Source organism: Rutidosis leptorrhynchoides, chromosome 8, assembly GCF_046630445.1.
Source record: "Rutidosis leptorrhynchoides isolate AG116_Rl617_1_P2 chromosome 8, CSIRO_AGI_Rlap_v1, whole genome shotgun sequence".
Taxonomy (NCBI): Eukaryota; Viridiplantae; Streptophyta; class Magnoliopsida; order Asterales; family Asteraceae; genus Rutidosis; species Rutidosis leptorrhynchoides.
The window spans coordinates 64,496,457-64,514,283 of record NC_092340.1 but is presented as its reverse complement, the minus strand read 5'-3'; the positions used below and the strand labels follow the sequence as shown (position 1 = coordinate 64,514,283).

At 37.0% G+C, this 17,827-nt stretch overlaps 1 protein-coding gene across 1 annotated transcript; it reads left to right on the top strand.

Moving 5' to 3' along the window:
• The first annotated feature begins 5,522 nt into the window (after positions 1-5,522).
• Positions 5,523-10,994, top strand: LOC139864921 (auxin response factor 4-like). Its single transcript, XM_071853487.1, has 12 exons — positions 5,523-6,228; positions 6,334-6,390; positions 6,647-6,802; positions 6,902-6,986; positions 7,077-7,167; positions 7,284-7,448; positions 7,541-7,660; positions 7,741-7,816; positions 8,239-8,404; positions 8,489-9,270; positions 9,833-10,026; positions 10,670-10,994. Exons 1-12 carry the CDS (start codon positions 5,905-5,907, stop codon positions 10,827-10,829), a joined length of 2,376 nt encoding a protein of 791 aa, XP_071709588.1. The 5' UTR covers positions 5,523-5,904; the 3' UTR covers positions 10,830-10,994.
• Positions 10,995-17,827: the final 6,833 nt, after the last annotated feature.

Sequence of the window (17,827 nt, the reverse complement as noted above, 5' to 3'; positions counted from 1 at the left end):
TTATCAAACTCACTCTCACGGTTTATTGTCTCATTTGCACGAATGGACACTTCACTCGTACGGGTGAGTGCCTCAAACGCACGGTTAAGCATGAACAGCAGCAGACCTGCAATTCGAGCTTTTTACACTCAACCTTAAGTTTTATTTAGTGTTTAAACCTTATCATTGGAAAGTAGACCTCAAGATGATTCAAACGATAGTTTATTTGTCAAAAACGGAGTTACGGTTTGAAAGTTACAGCCTTTTTCAATTTTACCAAAAGCTAGCCACTGCTCAACCGCGTGGTTGAGCCTTCAACCGTAAGGTTGAGACCTCAAAAGTGTGCTCAACTGCGTGGTTAAGCTGTCACTCATGTGGATGCTTAAGAACAGCATCAGCTCACTGTTTTTGAGTTTTTTACACCTAAAACTCGATTTCTGCTTGTTTTGATCAATCCAAAGGCTCAAGAATAACACATAATACATATATAACTTATTTCTAGCCTCAATTAAGCATAACAAACACATTCACAACAAGAATCAAGCATCAAAGTAACTTTAATAAAAACCCACTTAAAACCCATTTTGAATTTATCATAATCTGAGATTTTTACCTTGTTTTGATGCTTGAAATCACTACAATCTGTTATACAAAATCACCAAGCTTGAATTCAGACTTCTTGATTTTAGAATTTAGAGATCAAAGATGTGTTTTAGGGTTTATGTGTTGCTAAAATTAGAAAGAAATGAAACGTACAGACATATATGTCTAATTTAGGTTTCTTCACATGTAGGTAAGCTCTTTCGTCTAACACACGGGTATTTACCAGTTATCTGAAACCCAAAATCTTTAATAACTTATTCATTCAAAGTCCAATTCACAAAAGAAAATATGTTCTGTGACCCTTGTCACAAAACGCACATTATCCCATACACAATAATTATAAAATACATAATTATTAAAATCACTATATTAGCACATAAGGGTTATAGGTCATTACCACTAGGCCCGAAGCTAGGCTGTTACAACTGAAGAGGATGTTGCGCAACTGTCCTCAACACGTGTTAGATGTTGGTCATATTGTGCAAATCTTTTATCAGGGTATTGATGATCATACTAGGGGTATCTTAGACTCTTCAGTGCGATGAGTGTTTTTTTAAAAGACTCAAAATCAGGCGTACCAACTTTTAGAGGATATGTCCCATTACACCTTTGAATGGACATCATCAACTAGGAGTGATCTGATGAAGAAGACTGTTGCTAGTGCTTATGAGGAATATGATTGTAGTGGTATGACATTGGCATCGGTATATATAATCAGATGAATACATTTGGAAGAGAGTTTGAGAAGTTGAACAAGACTGTGGTAGTTAACCCATTATTAAGTATAAGTTGATTTGATTACTCTTATTTTCTAGTAAGTATCACTGCCCACAATGATAGTTAGATGACACTAAATTCACCAATATAAACAATTAATGATAGTTTACATCAAGTGTAATGACCCACTAATACATTCATTGTGAAATTTCAGATTTGAGGCCCATTCTCTTGAGGTCTCGAACTAAGTAGTAGTCTTTGTTTGCAGGTGTTTATTAGTCCGATTTGTTTGATGATTGAGTGTTAGCTATGTTAATATTTTCAGTGTCACACCCATTTGATGTGCCTAGGTGTTCAAAGTGGTTATGACGAATAAGGATAGCATCGGGTCGAGGTTAGGCCAGGTCTAGGTAACCCAGACCCGAAATCGATAAAAAAAACCAGTCTGAAACTCGGACCCGGACCCGCAGATTCCCATTTAGTTACTAACTAGCGAGTAAACGGGTTTCCCCATGGGTATCCGGATCCCCATTTAATTACGGACTATCGGATTACTGAGTTTCCCATAGGTATTCGAGTTTTATTTCGGGTATACGGGTAGGGTAATCGGATATATGGGCCTAGTATTCGGGTTATTGAGTATACGGGCCGAGTATATGCATTCGGGTCTTTTTCGAGTATATGGACCAGGTAATCAGTTTTGTGTCTAAAACCATCCCTGGACCCGGACCCGTGAAAAAATAAAAACCATTCCCATTTTTCGGCCCTAGACCCATTTATCCGCCCCGAATCCAGCCCAAAAATATCGCGTTTCGGGTTTCCCCATCGCGTACGAGTTTTTTTTTGCCATCCCAGGTGACGACTGGGGATTATTTTCTGGATTTCTTCGTGGTATTAAGGATGCTTCCGCTTTTATTATACCGTCACTTGATTTTCACCTTCAATAGCTAGCAAACGATATTTTCTAATAAATCGTGCGGTTCGTGGAGTACGAAGTTGTTATTTGGATTGTATTGTAATTCTTTTGTAGTTGGTTGGTTTATGTACGTCCAACGTTTATCATAGTCTATTTCACTTGAATTTTCATTTACATCCTTTGAATATATTCAATCAAATTATTTAGGCTATTAGACTGCTCCCAACGAATTGAGCGTCCATGTCGCTCCCAACGCATGGTTACATGCTTCGTTACGTTCGACGTTCATAACGGTGGATTTTTTACTGAAGACATGAAAGAGTACAACGGTGGATCGAAAGAAATGTTGATCGATATTTAACGTTACCGGCTTTAATTTGTCCCGTTTATTCGATTTTTTAAGGCAACACGTTGATTTCGAAGCACTGGAGTTTGCTTACTTTGATGAAGACGAGGAAGAACTCGTGTTTCTTAAACACGACAAAAAATGGTACTACCTCCGTCCCATTACAAGTGTCCAATTACTTTTTGCACACAGTTTTAGGAAATCACACTAACTTCATTCTCCACCAATCAGAAATCTTCTTTCTCCAGAATAACCTCTTCTCATTGGTTGAAAAACAAAGTGGACACTTGAAATGGGACATCCCAAAATAGAAATGTGGACATTTGTGATGGGACGGATGGAGTATGAAATAGCCGAAAAAGCTGTTGTACACTCGAAAGGAATCGTGTTGTATTCTAAGATATATATTTTCTGAGCTTAATATCGAGAGTAGTGATGAGGGTGAGTAATGATAAAATTGAGTCAATTTCGTAGTTTTAATTTATGTACTCGTAGTTTTTTTAATTTGTGTAGTTTTTAAGATTTAATTATGATTTTAGAAATTTAATTTCTTTAGTTCTAATGTGACATTTAGTCATGAGGATGAAGTATGACATGATTGATTATGATCTTAATGGCATGAATGATTAACAATTTAAATTTATACATCTATTTCAAATTTTAATTATACTATATACTAAATATGGACAACACCCTCCAACCACAACCCGCCACATACCCCAAAAAACACTGTAGCTACAATATGGACAACACCCTCCAACCACAACCCGCCACATACCCCAAAAAACACTGTAGCTACTGTAGCTACAGTGTTTATTTTTTTTATTTTTTTTTGAAATAATTTACTTAATCTTCTGATTTTATTCTGAATTCTGATTTTAAGTTTAACTAAATAATTAACATCTACTTTAATCGATTCTAAACAATCTAATAAATAAATAAATTGGAGTAGATCTTAAAACAAAAAAAATTATATACTAAAATTAATACAGTAACTAACAAAGACTAATAAAGAATTTTTTATCACCAAAAACAACTATAAAAACCCTCCATAAAACACCACCACCACCAACCATTTTTGAAACAAACAACCGTCAACAGCTACTTGCCACTTCCGACAACAATTCGCCACTAACACCAACTTCTAGCAAAAACGATGTCGGCAACAATCAATACCATTATACATTTTATACATTATACTAAATATGCACAACGCCAACCAATTAAATCCCACCACATCAACGAAATCGCTACAATATAACAGTAACCACCAGGGGTACTTTTGTCTTTTCACACCCAAGGTTGGAAAAAAAAAAACAAAAGCAAGATCACAGTTTACAATATTCTTTCACATCTTTAGATCTTCAACAGCACCATTTTTGTTTTACCTCTTACCCAACCACCACCCCTCCACCAGCACCGCCGCCAAGCAAGATCACAGTTTACAATATTCTTTCACATCTTTAGATCTTCAACACCACCAATTTTTTTTTTTACCTCTTACCCAACCACCATCCCTCCACCAGCACCGCCGCCACCGTCACCATACCGCTGCTACGAGCACGTCGCCACTAACACCAGCCAATATGGATCTAGAACTAAACAGTTCTAAGGACAAATTTTTTTTATTTTTAGTTAAGCAAAGTCTGAAAATATAACAAACACAAAAAAAAACTGAAAAATAAAAACATATATCGCTATAATATACGAACTTACAAGATCATGAACTTGAAATTTTTTAATCTTAAACTGAAAAAATAAAAAATTGTAACCCAAAACAACTTTTCCGACCGATGCAGTTTCCGGTCTTGATTTAACATAAATTTCGGTTCTAATTGTTACGATGAGAGATCTACAACTAATATCGACCTCCACCACCACCATCGTTAAATTCCGTTCACCGCCATCATCGCCCTACCACGAACTCCGTCCATCACCACCATCAACCTACTACAAATACCACTTTGAAAAGAAAAATATGAGTTTCTTAATAACGACGTTTATTTTTTTTAAATTTGTTGAACGAGAATGTTAGAGAAAGCATACATATAAAAAATCATTTATATAAAACTCGATTTGATATTATTTATGCTAAAAATATACTAACAAAACAAGTTAGAAAATATTAATTTTTTTTTGATGAAAACGCGTTGAAGATGAAAATTCAAGAAGATAAACTCAGATACAGTTTAGTAGAGGATAAAGCAAATGGGAAAGTGTGTGGTGTTTGAATAATAATAAAGAAAATTAACTTATACCAAAACCCTGTCACAAATGAGCAGATTTCAAGCCTTTTCTGGTGGGCTTAAGCTCAAACATTAAACGAGATAAAAAAAGCCCACATATTTCTTATTATCTTAATTTTAATTTTTAATTTTAACTTATTTGAAATTAAATTAAAAGTTAAGTTCATTGAAAAAATATGCGTAGTATTTATACTCCTATTTCTTAACAATGACTTTTTTCTTTTTGTCTTTAAAATATTTTTTTGTACAACTTTAATTATTTATTTTTATTTTTGTCGTTGGTAAAAGTTATAAATATGAATTATGAAAGTTTACACTAACATAGTTGTAGTTTTTGTTCTTTTATTATCACCAAATTCAAACATTTATTTGTTCTTTTTATCTCAATAATTTAGAGTGTAAAAATGAACAAAGGATGCCTCAAACCATAACAGTTGCTGGGCATTGCGTAAATGGTCTGGAAAGAGTGGACAACATTTTGATGACTTTCAGCTCAAAAACTGTCTAACGATGTAGTAGCGTTAAAATGACACTAATCCGCCGCGAAGCGCGGAACACAAATCTAGTTTTAATCGAGTCACGGAGGATGTTTTTTCACGTAATAAAAAAATAAAAAATTATAAGTCGAAGGAAAATAATTAAAAAAGGGTGTTATAGTTAAAAAAGACATAACCCACACTTGCTTTATCTGCCTTTGTTTCAACTTTTGATTCTGTGCTGCTACCGGCGCTACCTATGCATTCGTCCATCTCAACCTTTACTTGCTCTGTTTCCCCTCCCTCTTTTTTACCTCTCACCAACATAATAATAATAATGGGTTAGCAAAGCAATTATATACTATCAATTTCCTCCCAAGTTTTAATCTATTCAAACTTTCAATCCATTTTCCCCTTTATTTTTTTCCATTTTCTTTGTTGGGTATCATCAAAACCATGCCTTTTCATTGTTTTCTTGATTTTTCACCATGATTTTGACTTCATTTCCCACAATTTCTTAGCCCCTTTCAAGATCAAGAATCACTTACTTGCTCTGCTTCACTTTAATCATAAAAAAGCTCCCATCTTTTAGGTTTCAAGAATCCCAGTTGGGGTTTAGTGATGGAGATTGATCTTAATCATTCAGTTGTTAATGTAGAATCTTGTGGACATGAAGGGGATTCTTCACTATCAACTTCATCAAACTCATCAGATTGTTCCTTAAAATCCACACCAAATTCATCATCAATTTACATGGAACTTTGGCATGCTTGTGCTGGCCCTCTTACATCTCTCCCAAATAAAGGAAATGTGGTTGTTTACTTCCCACAAGGTCATTTGGAACAAATTGCTTCACACTCATCAACTCACTTTTCACCTAATGAAGTTCCTTCTTTAGGACTACCTCCTCAGATCTTTTGCAAAATTGTTGATGTTCAATTTCTTGTAAGTTGTTAAATTTCTTCTTTTACTATGTTGGGTATTGTTTTTTTCACTCAATTTCACTTTTTTGCTAAAGTTTATCATGTTTTACCCAATTCTTGAAAACAGGCAAACAAGGAAAATGATGAGGTGTACACAAAGTTCACTCTTTTCCCTCTACAAGAGGTAAATTTTGGAACTTTTATGTAATTCTGATTTGGAATTGAATTCAAGGTTTCACCTTTCACAATCATGTTGTTTCCTTTTAAGTTTATGCTAATTCTAATCAAGGTGTGATTTTTATTACCTTGAATTTTGTGGGTATCTTGCTGTTAGTGTTATTATGAAACCTTTAAGCTAAAATATTTTAAAAAGATTGTTTTTTTAAGCTTAAAGGGATTTAATTTAACCATTATAAAGTTGGATTAATGAAATTTTGTAGGGAGATTTGCAAGAAAAGGAAGAGGATGGTGGTGGGGTTACACCAACAAGATCAACACCTCAAATGTTCTGCAAAACACTCACCGCTTCTGATACATCCACACATGGTGGATTCTCTGTACCTAGGAGAGCTGCTGAAGATTGTTTCCCACCTTTGGTTTGAATTTTAACTACCTTTTTTATATTCTTATCCATTCAATATGAGCAAATTCTTTTGTTATTATAAACTTTATTGAATATGGCGGTTAAATTTTAGGATTATAAGCAACAAAGGCCTAGTCAAGAACTAGTTGCTAAGGATCTACATGGAGTGGAATGGAAATTTAGGCATATTTACAGAGGTGAATTTGTTTGTTACGTTTCTTGAGTTACGGCTATGATTAAACTAAAAGTCCGTCCATTGATTTGGGAATCGAATCGTGTCTTTACAGGTCAGCCAAGGCGACATTTGCTTACTACAGGTTGGAGCATCTTTGTAAGCCAAAAGAGTCTTGTTTCTGGAGATGCGGTTCTCTTTTTGAGGTATCGTTTTATTGTGTGTAGACATTTGTTTGAGGTTTTTTGAAGCTTAAACAAGATCTGAATGGAAAACTACGTTGTTTTCGATCTCACTGATTGAATATTTCGTGATGGTTTAGGGGTGAAGGAGGAGAATTAAGGCTGGGAACCCGAAGAGCCACTCGACCAAGAAACACCATTCCCGACACAACCATGGGCAACTTGAACTCGTGTGCCGACACTCTTGAATCTGTCGCAAATGCAGTGTCGAACAATGGCACCTTTCATGTTTTTTATAGTCCAAGGTGAAATTTTCAACCTTCTCACATCGAAAAAAGTACTAATAAATTGATTATCGTTGTTTAACTTGTTTTAACGAATAACGAATGCAATGTAGGTCTAGCAGGGCGGATTTTATTGTTCCTTATGCTAAGTATAGAAAATCAATCAGTAATATGATATCTATTGGTGCAAGATTCAAAATGAAATTTTGTATGGATGAGTCTCCTGAAAGAAGGTATGTTGTACAAATACATTTTATCTTTATTATTTTGTGGATGATAATAATTTGTGAATAGAGTTTTTTTCATTACGCAGGTTCAGTGGAGCTGTGACAAGTGTAGGTGACATGGATCCTTACAAATGGCCTAACTCAAAATGGAGATGCTTAACGGTACAATGCAATAAATTTTCAACTTGATAATTCAGAAATAGTTTTATTGTTGTTTCCCATAACCGAAAGTTAGATCAAATATATCCTACACACCGACGTGACTCAAGGATCTTTAATTTAGGACTCCATACTTGAATAACAAGTTCTCATTTGGGTAATTTTAAGACGTGCGTTTTAAGATATTGAACAATAAGATTAAGATGATTAGATGTAAGATGTAATCCAACAGGGTGTAGAAAATTTGTTTGGCTGTGTTTCTGCTATTTGTAGCTGTTGCTCCGTATAATTGAAGCATCCAATATTTTGATTTATATTTTTTTTCAAGAATTTGATAAAACAATTGATAATTTTTGTTGTTTTGGTGAAATGGGAGCAATCAAAGTATTCAAATTGACGTCAACTTTTTGATGCTTCGAAAACAGGTGAGGTGGGATGAAGATATCGGGAACGATCATCAAGAACGAATATCTCCATGGGAGATCGATCTTTCGGGTGGGGCCATCCCATTGTTGAACATTCATTCTTCCCCACAATTTAAGAAACTGCGTGCTGGTCTGCATGCATCTCCTTCTGGTCACCCTGCAGATCGTACGAATCTTTCTTGTACTCGTTTTTCATAATTATAAAACATTTTTTTAACAAATTGATTAATTTATGTTTTACATTTTGCAGTGCGGGGTGGATACTTGGACTTTGAGGATTCGATAAGATCCTCTAAGGTCTTGCAAGGTCAAGAAAATGTAGGTCCGATATCACCTCTCTACGGGCGTGATAAAATGAACAACCCGTTAGGCTTTAGGGTTCAACCCGCAATCCATACGGGTTATCCCCAAAACGGGATGATGATGATGGGGACGGGTACAAAGTTTGTTAGCGAACTTATGAGGAGTACTCATCATCAACCACTTTCAACCACCCCTTATTCGGGCTTTCTGGAATCTAACAATACTGGATTCCCGAAGGTCTTGCAAGGTCAAGAAATTTGCTCGTTGAGATCATTGACTGGTAAAACCGACATCAGTTCTTGGGCCCCACCAAGAACTGATCTTGGTAACAACCATTGCAATGTTTTCAACATGTATCGAACCAATGAGAATCCTGGTTTCTATCCACTTGGTTCTGAAGGTGGGAGAAACTTCAGGTTTCCAAATCCGGATGTTTATAAAGCAAGAGAAGATCTGGGTACGGGCCCGGGCCCGGGTCGAACCATGCCTACAAACTTCATGCAGTTCCCAGTCATTCAACCTTCCGTTGGAGCTGGGAATGTGAGGGATAACGCAACCGAACTTCAGCTTCCTGTTGAGAAAACTGCTGTTGAGCCTAATTCAAGCAGCGAGAAAGACGATGGTACTTCGGACAGCATCGGGAGCAGCTGTAAACTCTTCGGTTTTCGGTTACACGAAGCTCCTCCGTTGGTTGATGCTAAAAGTTTAAACAAAAGAAGCTGTACCAAGGTAATTAAGGTTCAACCAATCATATCTAAATGCTTGTTATGTTACCATAATAGAAAGATTATATATGTGGTTCCACTAAAAGATAATTACACATAATAGCAACAAACTTTTACTAAAATTGCTGTTAAGAAATCGGAAGTATGTTTCTACTATTCGCAAGGTTGGAAAAGTCGCGAGACGGGGCGAGTCTGTCGGGACTTTGAAATGACTAGTCGTTGGAGTTGGGTCGAGTTGGACATTGACTAACATTGACTTTTAGTTTCTATATTATTCATACATATCTTACACACATATATCAAACATATATATTTCAAACGTAAAAATTTCAAATATACATAAATGTCACAAAATCTAAGTATAAAAAATATTAAAATTTTGACCTGGTTTTAGTTAACCTTGACTTTGACCGACTCAGACCCGGCTCACACAGACTTATATCGGCCCAGACGGCCACCGTTTACAACACTGAATATTGGTAAATATGTTGTAAAATAATTCACTGCTCCTATTTTGCACCATGATCTCTTTTACAAAACTACTTGAGTTTGTTATGGAAGTATAGGTTCACAAACAAGGAAATAAGGTTGGAAGGGCGATTGATCTATCGAAAATGTCAAGTTATCGTGAGTTGTTTACGGAGCTAGAAACGCTATTTAACATGGAAGGAATGGTCAATAACAATCCAGATGGCGGATGGCGACTATTGTACACCGATGAAGAGAATGATATGATGGTTGTCGGCGATGATCCATGGGAGTAAGTTCTCACGCACAATTACCACCATTATTATTCTTTAAGGGATCATTACCAACTATACTAATTGTTCACCACCTTTAATGACTATTATGCCCCTGTGAACAATGAACTTCACTCTCATACACAGGGGTATTTTAGTACTTCTACATTTTCCTTGCTCACCATGGTTAATGACTATTATACCCCACTCATACACAGGGGTATTTTAGTAGTACTACATTTTCCTTGTTCACCATGGTTAATGACTATTATGCCCCTGTGAACAGTGACCTTAACAGGTTGCATTTTTCTTGTGCACCATGATTAATGACTATTATGCCCCTGTGAACAGTAACCTTTACCTACTATACTAGTGCACCATGCTTATTGACTATTATCCCCCTTGAACAGTAACCTTCATAGGTTCACATACAGGGGTATTTTTAGTAATTTTGCATTTTTCTTGTGCACTATGATTATTGACTTTTATGCCCCTGCTGTTAACAGTAACCTTCACAGGTTTATACATGGGGTATTTTAGTAATTTTGAGTTTTCTTTTTTAATATTTTTATTCCTATGCTTTGCTTTTTACCCCAATGAAACGGGGCCCACACACCCCTAGTTACAAACTAAATCGTAATTATTCTTGAATGTTGTATGCAGTGAGTTTGCAAGAATCGCAACAAAGATACACATATACACTGCTGAAGAAGTCGAGAGGCTGATGAGCAGCGGGGTGATTAGTGACAACACGAGCTGCTTGGAGGAAGCACCGGCTATAGTCGATACGGCTAAATCCTCATCGGTTGGCCAGCCGGATTAATTTATTAATCACGGTACGGTATTTATCGAATTGTTGTATGGTTGTGTTGTAGTAAACTAGGTTTGTATTATGACTTGGATGCAACAATGTGTTAGCTAATAAGTTGCAGACTTTGTTTTTTCTTATGGTTTGTGCTTGTAATGTTACTTTATGACTTTGTGTTTACTGGTTCGAACTTAGCAAAAAGACTCAGAGATTTCGATTATTTGGAGAAGAACCACACATATATTGATATACAACATGTTGATTTCTTATTGTTCTTTAAAAAGTTCGCGACCAATAATAATCTTCTGATCTCACTTGTTCCGGCACCAATCTCGTATAATTTGGCATCACGAAGTAATCGGCCAGTTGGGTATTCGTTTACATACCCATTGCAACCCAAGCATTGTAATGCCTGTAAAAAAAATGATAAAAAGATATAAAGTGAGATGATTAACGAAAATTTTGATTAAAAGAGCCGAGGTCGAGTCTAGCCGAGCTCTAGCACAGCTCAGCTCGTTTACACTCCTAGTTTTATCTCAAATGAGTCGACTAGAAAAGGTTACTTTAGGTATAGAGGAACATGTCAAATGGGTTAATATTGGTCGCCAAAAAACCCGTTTATAATGCGTACTACCAGCTAAATCCTTTTGTTCAAAGATTAAGAGTAATACTCTACTAACATCATTTTTGTAACATAATAACAGATTGAAATAGACACGAATGTGTTTGATGGATCAACCCATCCTGATTCGACCCATTCTGACTGATACTAAAATGTAAAAAATTTCAAACCTAACCCGTTTTGACCCATCGCCCAAACCCGCCCACCGCGCCTATTTACATTGCAAAGTCTCAAGTGTTGACATTGACATCTTTTACAAGAATTAGGCGACCAAATTGTTCTCGCTCACGAACATAAGGATCTTCAACATCAAGACAGGCCTGCATGATACCAACAGGTCCAACTGACAGTACAAGTCTTTCCAAGTCTAAACCCGACATCATCACATAAACTCGTTGATATTTTCACTTGTAATTTTATTAAATCCACCTTATGTACAGTACAAGTACTCTATGCATAATAGTGCGCGGATTTTTCAAAATAATAAGTGGATATATCAGAACCCCTAAAATATCTTATTATCTTCATATGACACTGTACCTTTCCCCTCTTCAGCCAGAACATTCTCGTCAGGAACGAAACAATTTTCAAAAACAAGCTCGCATCTGATCTGATATATGTAACATTCTGCTTTCGATTTTTTGATTCTAATTTCTGTTTTTGTTTTCTTCTTCTACGTGCTATTCTATTTGAAATACTCTTTTATCATGTCTAACATACCGACATCCCCTTTTACACCAAAAGCATCGAACAACCAATCCCAGTCGAAACAATCTTTCTTTGCTGATAACAAGCATATCCGATATCAGCCTATCAATCAGGGTATTTGGGTTAAAATTGATCATAATAAGCAAAACTCACCTTCAAAAAACCCTAACCCTAATTACAATAACCAGCAGAATCCAACCCACCTTGTCCGATCCAAATCTGGTCTCAATCATCACTCGACAAGGTTAAACTCATCCTACAATCAATTATACAACAACTTCAAAATACGGGAATCAGCCACCAACCTTATCAATCGTTATGGCAAGCCTTTTCCAGATGCGAATAATTCTAAAACAAATCAATTGCCAAAACCGATCGACAAGTCTAGAATTACTTCATACCTCTTCCACAACTTTCCCGAACACTGGTGTTCAACGGACTTATGGGATGTTTTCAAAAAATATGGCAATATCCACGAGGTTTACATCCCCAGGAAGACCTTAAAAAACGGAAGGAAGTTTGGTTTTGTTAGATTCTTAGACGTTCCAGATTACCACAAAGATTCTCTTGCGAGGAGACTTAGTCTCATTGTTGCGGGTGACAATTTACTCAAAGTATACAAGGCCCGTGATCCCGAAGGAAAGAAACAAGCTCCACAGCCTAACAATGCAAACTCGGGTTCTAGGAACAATGTTAAGGTTGCATTTAACTCACCTGTAGACGAAAGGAATTTCAAAGAAGTGGTCCTAAACAAGCAGGCTACAAACTACGGCATCCCCTCGATTAAGGTAAATTCTAATGATGATCTTATCCAAATACTTGGTCAAGCGGTTATTGCCAAAGTTAAAGATCTTGAATTCCTTGAATATTTTAATGAAATATGTGAAAGTGAAAACCTTGGTGGGTTTACTATCAAATACCTGGGCGGGCATGATCTAATGCTTATATTTGAGGAACCCAACCCGGCCCTAGACTTGATTAACAATTCGGAACACCCATTATGGAAATGGCTTGAAGATATAAACCCATGGGATCCCGAAATTTACAAAACCTCTGGTAGACTTGTTTATGTTAACATATTCGGGGTACCTATTACTTGTTGGTTAGAATCCACATTCATTGACATAGCAAAAAATTGGGGCGAGGTAATTGAAACGTTTAATTGCTCTATAACCAAGGAGAACAACCAAGATTTATCGCATGGCTCGGTAATTATCAAAACAAACAATTTCTCACCGATAAACGGCCAAGTTATTATCAACCCCGGTGACGTCAATCAATCTAAGGCTTACATCATTGAAGTTCAAAACTTTTCTATGTTTAACACTTATGGTGATATCGATAATTCGTCGAATTGGGATGATGAAATTCTTTCGGACGATCACATTTCTGACGAAGAGTCCCACTTGGATTGTGAAAATCGAGTTGAAGGAAACGCTGAAAAGACCACCCGTAACAACAACCACGATCCCACGCCTCCTCACCAAACCTCCTCTAATTCCTCTAAACGAATGGATACTCGTCCCTTTAATAATAATGCCGATAACCAATCTCTCCAATCTCCTAGCATATCGAAACCCATCAACCACTTTGACACCACAAACCCTCACACCCATAATCCTTCCAATCCCGAAACTGTTTTAAATAATACTAGCTCTACAAAAGAAACTAGCCCATCGAATGAAACTGATCCAATTGAACCACCTCCTATTCCTGATTTTAATACAGCAAGGCCATATAATACCACCTCATATCAACCAAAACCAAAAACCATCCCTTTGGAGTCCACTGTAATCACGCAGCCCATTACCACCAATACCCCCCCAAGCCCACCAAGAGAGGATACCCTTGCAATCCCGCAGCCCAACACTGTTATTAACGGCCCATCGAATCATGTAAATGATACCCCTGTTACACCTAGCCACATCTCGGGTAAATCTAATATGGACAGCTCACCTCAACACATTCTAACAAATGATTTATGCTCACCAATAGTGACACAAGAACATGCAGATTCTGTTCCCGAAACCCTCCCTCACCATACCACAAACGACACCCCCTGTACTACCCCCTTAAACCCTCAATCCAACTCTCCATTAAATTTTATGCCTGCCCCTAACGCTACACAACAAACAAATTCCGATCCTTTCAACCTCGAACCTTTACTTTATACGGGTAAAGAAATTTCTAAAAAGAGAAAAATTTCTAGCACCATCGCCAAACCTATCATTAAGTCAAAAAACACCTCTCAAAACCCAGATTTTAAAAGACCTAGATCCAATATGCTTTACATCAAACATCTAGCTAGAAGTGGCCAAAAGCTTAGAATCTCTCAACTGGCTAAACGTTGTAAGTCCTCGTCTAACGGTGGTGGTAGCACATCCTACTTCTCGAAGGGATCTCATATGGACACGGTACATAACAAAAAGACTAAAAAGACAGGTTCTACCTCTAGCAAAAGCTTGGATACGTTCGAATTCGGGAAAAGCATCGGGATTCGTCGCAACAACCCATGAATCCACCTCCGTCACATCGATTCTGTAAGTTTTTTCTCATGTGTACGATTTCTCTTAATATTCGGGGTATTGGACAAACGGGTAAAATAAGCTGGCTTAAACGTATTTGCTATAAAGAAAAACCATCAATTCTAGGCCTCCAGGAAACCAAATGCGGCCAAACACGTGACAACACCATTGAATCTTTCTGGGGTAATTCTGATTTTAAATTCGTCCAAAAGGATTCGGATGGTGCTTCCGGAGGTATCCTAACTATTTGGGATACTAATATCTTTTCGTTCAACTATGCTATTGAGGGTGAATTCTTTCTTGCAATTTGTGGCACGTGGGCGGGTCATGACTCTGAAATTGCCTTCATTAATGTTTATGGCCCCCATTCCCATTCAAAAAAACTTAGACTTTGGAGCGAACTCTCATCCCTTACTAACTCCCTTAATATCCCACACATTGTTTTTGGTGACTTCAACGAAGTAAGAAACAAAACAGAACGCATGAACACAGAGTATAATCAAAATTGGGCAGATAATTTTAATAACTTTATAAATAACTCTGGATTAATTGATCTTCCTTTAGGCGGTAAAAGGTTCACAAGGATTTGTGAAAAAACAATGAAGTTTAGTAAACTTGACCGATTCCTCATTTCCGATGGCATCTTCACTATCTGGCCCAACACATCCTCCAAAACTCTTGATCGGGACCTTTCTGACCACTGTCCCATTATCCTAAGAAATAACCTCCTCGATTCTGGCCCTAAGCCAATACGTGTCTTTGACACATGGCTAGATTTAAAAGATGCCGACACCATCATAGAAAAGGCTTGGTTGATCCCAATTAGTGGGAATAGGCCTGACTGCATTTTCCGTAACAAACTAAAAAACGTTAAATTAGAACTTAAAAAACATAGTAATCAACTTGATAACTTAGACTCCCAAATACGTGATCATCTTACTGAATGTAATAATTGGGAACAAACCGCCGAAACTAGACCTTTATCCGAAACTGAAAAACAAAAATGGATCGATGAAAAAATGCATCACATCGTCAAAGAAAAAAAGAAAACAAACATGCTTAAACAAAAATCTAGAATCAAATGGGCGCTTGAGGGTGATGAAAATTCGAAATACTTTCATAACTATATCAAAAGAAGAACAAGTAAAAACAACATCCACGGGCTTTCAATTAATGGTACATGGACTGAAGATCCTAATCTAATAAAACAAGAAGCATATTCCTATTTTAACAACATCTTCCGATCCAAACACTTACGTGACGAATGCCCTTTCGATCATGTTTCACATCTTGAATACATTTCCTCCTTGGACAATCAACTCCTAGAAGCTAAATTTAACGAAAAAGAAATATGGGAAGCCATATGTAATTGCGATAGCTCTAAAGCTCCTGGGCCGGACGGTTTCAACATGAGATTCTTTAAAAAACATTGGGAACTGATTAAAACCGACCTCATTAAATCTCTAGATTGGTTCTGGGAAAACTCAGAAATCTCCAAAGGATGTAATGCATCTTTCTTCACATTAGTCCCGAAAAAACCCAACCCAATCGGATTAAATGAATATCGCCCAATCTGTCTAATAGGTAGCTACTATAAAATTCTCACCAAAATACTCTCCAATCGCCTTGCCATGGTCATTCATAAAATCATTGGTAGTGAACAAACAGCTTTCCTCAAAGGTCGAAATATCCTAGATAGTGTCCTAATTGCAAACGAAATAATTGATGAATTAAAACGTAAAAAACAAAAAGGTTTAATCTTTAAAGTTGACTTCGAAAAGGCATTTGACTGCATTGAGTGGGACTTTCTATTTAAAACCATGCACTTCATGGATTTTGGTCCAAAATGGATTGGTTTCATTCGGGCATGCCTTTGGTCATCATCTATTTCTGTACTAATCAATGGCTCTCCCACCAAAGAATTTTCCCCTGAAAGGGGAATTCGACAAGGTGACCCCATTTCGCCATTCCTGTTCATCATTGTTGCTGAAGGTCTTAACATACTTGTCAAAAGAGCATTAGCCAATGGTCATTTGCAAGGATTAAAGATCGGACATGACAATCTCAATATTACACACCTCCAATATGCCGATGATACAATCTTCTTCGGCGAATGGAATAAAAGAAACGCCAAATATATCTCCAAACTACTAAAATGTTTTGAAAATATTTCAGGCCTCAAAGTTAACTTCCGTAAAAGCAAACTTTACGGTATAGGTACATCTACGACCGAAACCGAACAAATGGCTTGCTACATGAACTGCTCTGCGGGTCATACCCCGTTCTCCTATCTTGGACTTCCTATTGGTGTACCCACATCTCACGCCTCCTCGTGGCAGCCGATCGTTGAGAAATTCGACAAAAGGCTTTCAGATTGGGCTGCTAAATCTATTTCTTTCGGAGGTCGACTTACGACCATCAAATCAATTCTTAGTAGTATCCCATTATACTACTTCTCCTTATTTCATACACCATCCGCTATCCTTAAGGTACTTGAATCTAAAAGACGGAAATTCTTCTGGGGAGGATCTTCAAACGATAATAAAATTAATTGGATCAAATGGGACCAAATAATTTTGCCATACGATTGTGGGGGTTTAAACGTGGGGTCCCTCTTTGCTAAAAACATATCATTACTTTGTAAATGGTGGTGGCGTTTTAAAAACGAAGATAATGCATTATGGGTAAAAATAATCAAAAGCATTTATGGGCCGGGGGGAGGGTTGGATACTAACTTTTTATGCAGGAACATTTCAGGTCGCACCATTTGGAAAGAGATTATTAAAGCTGGAAAAGTTGCTGACAATATAGGCACAACCTTCACATCCTCGATTTCAAAGCGCATAGGAAATGGCACATCAATAAGCTTCTGGCATGATATATGGATCGGATCTGAGTGCTTAAAAGATACATTTCATAGACTATTCATGTTGGAATCCCGCAAAGAAGCAACTGTTGCTGATAGAATAATGAACGTTAACTCTACCTCGATCGGTAATTGGGATTGGTCCCGCCCTCCTAGTGGTCGTGCAAAGGATTATCTCACGGAGCTCAACAACCTAATAACATCTGTTATTATTTCAGATCGCCCCGACTCATGGAAATGTTGCCTTGACACATCCGGCATCTACACTTCAGCAGCACTGTCAAATCTGATC

Coding starts and splice junctions, on each gene's coding strand:
- LOC139864921 (XM_071853487.1), top strand. CDS start 5,905: ATGGAGATTGATCTTAATCATTCAGTTGTTAATGTAGAATCTTGTGGA. Junction 6,391..6,646: donor CTCTTTTCCCTCTACAAGAG/GTAAATTTTGGA, acceptor GAAATTTTGTAG/GGAGATTTGCAAGAAAAGGA. Junction 7,168..7,283: donor GATGCGGTTCTCTTTTTGAG/GTATCGTTTTAT, acceptor GTGATGGTTTAG/GGGTGAAGGAGGAGAATTAA.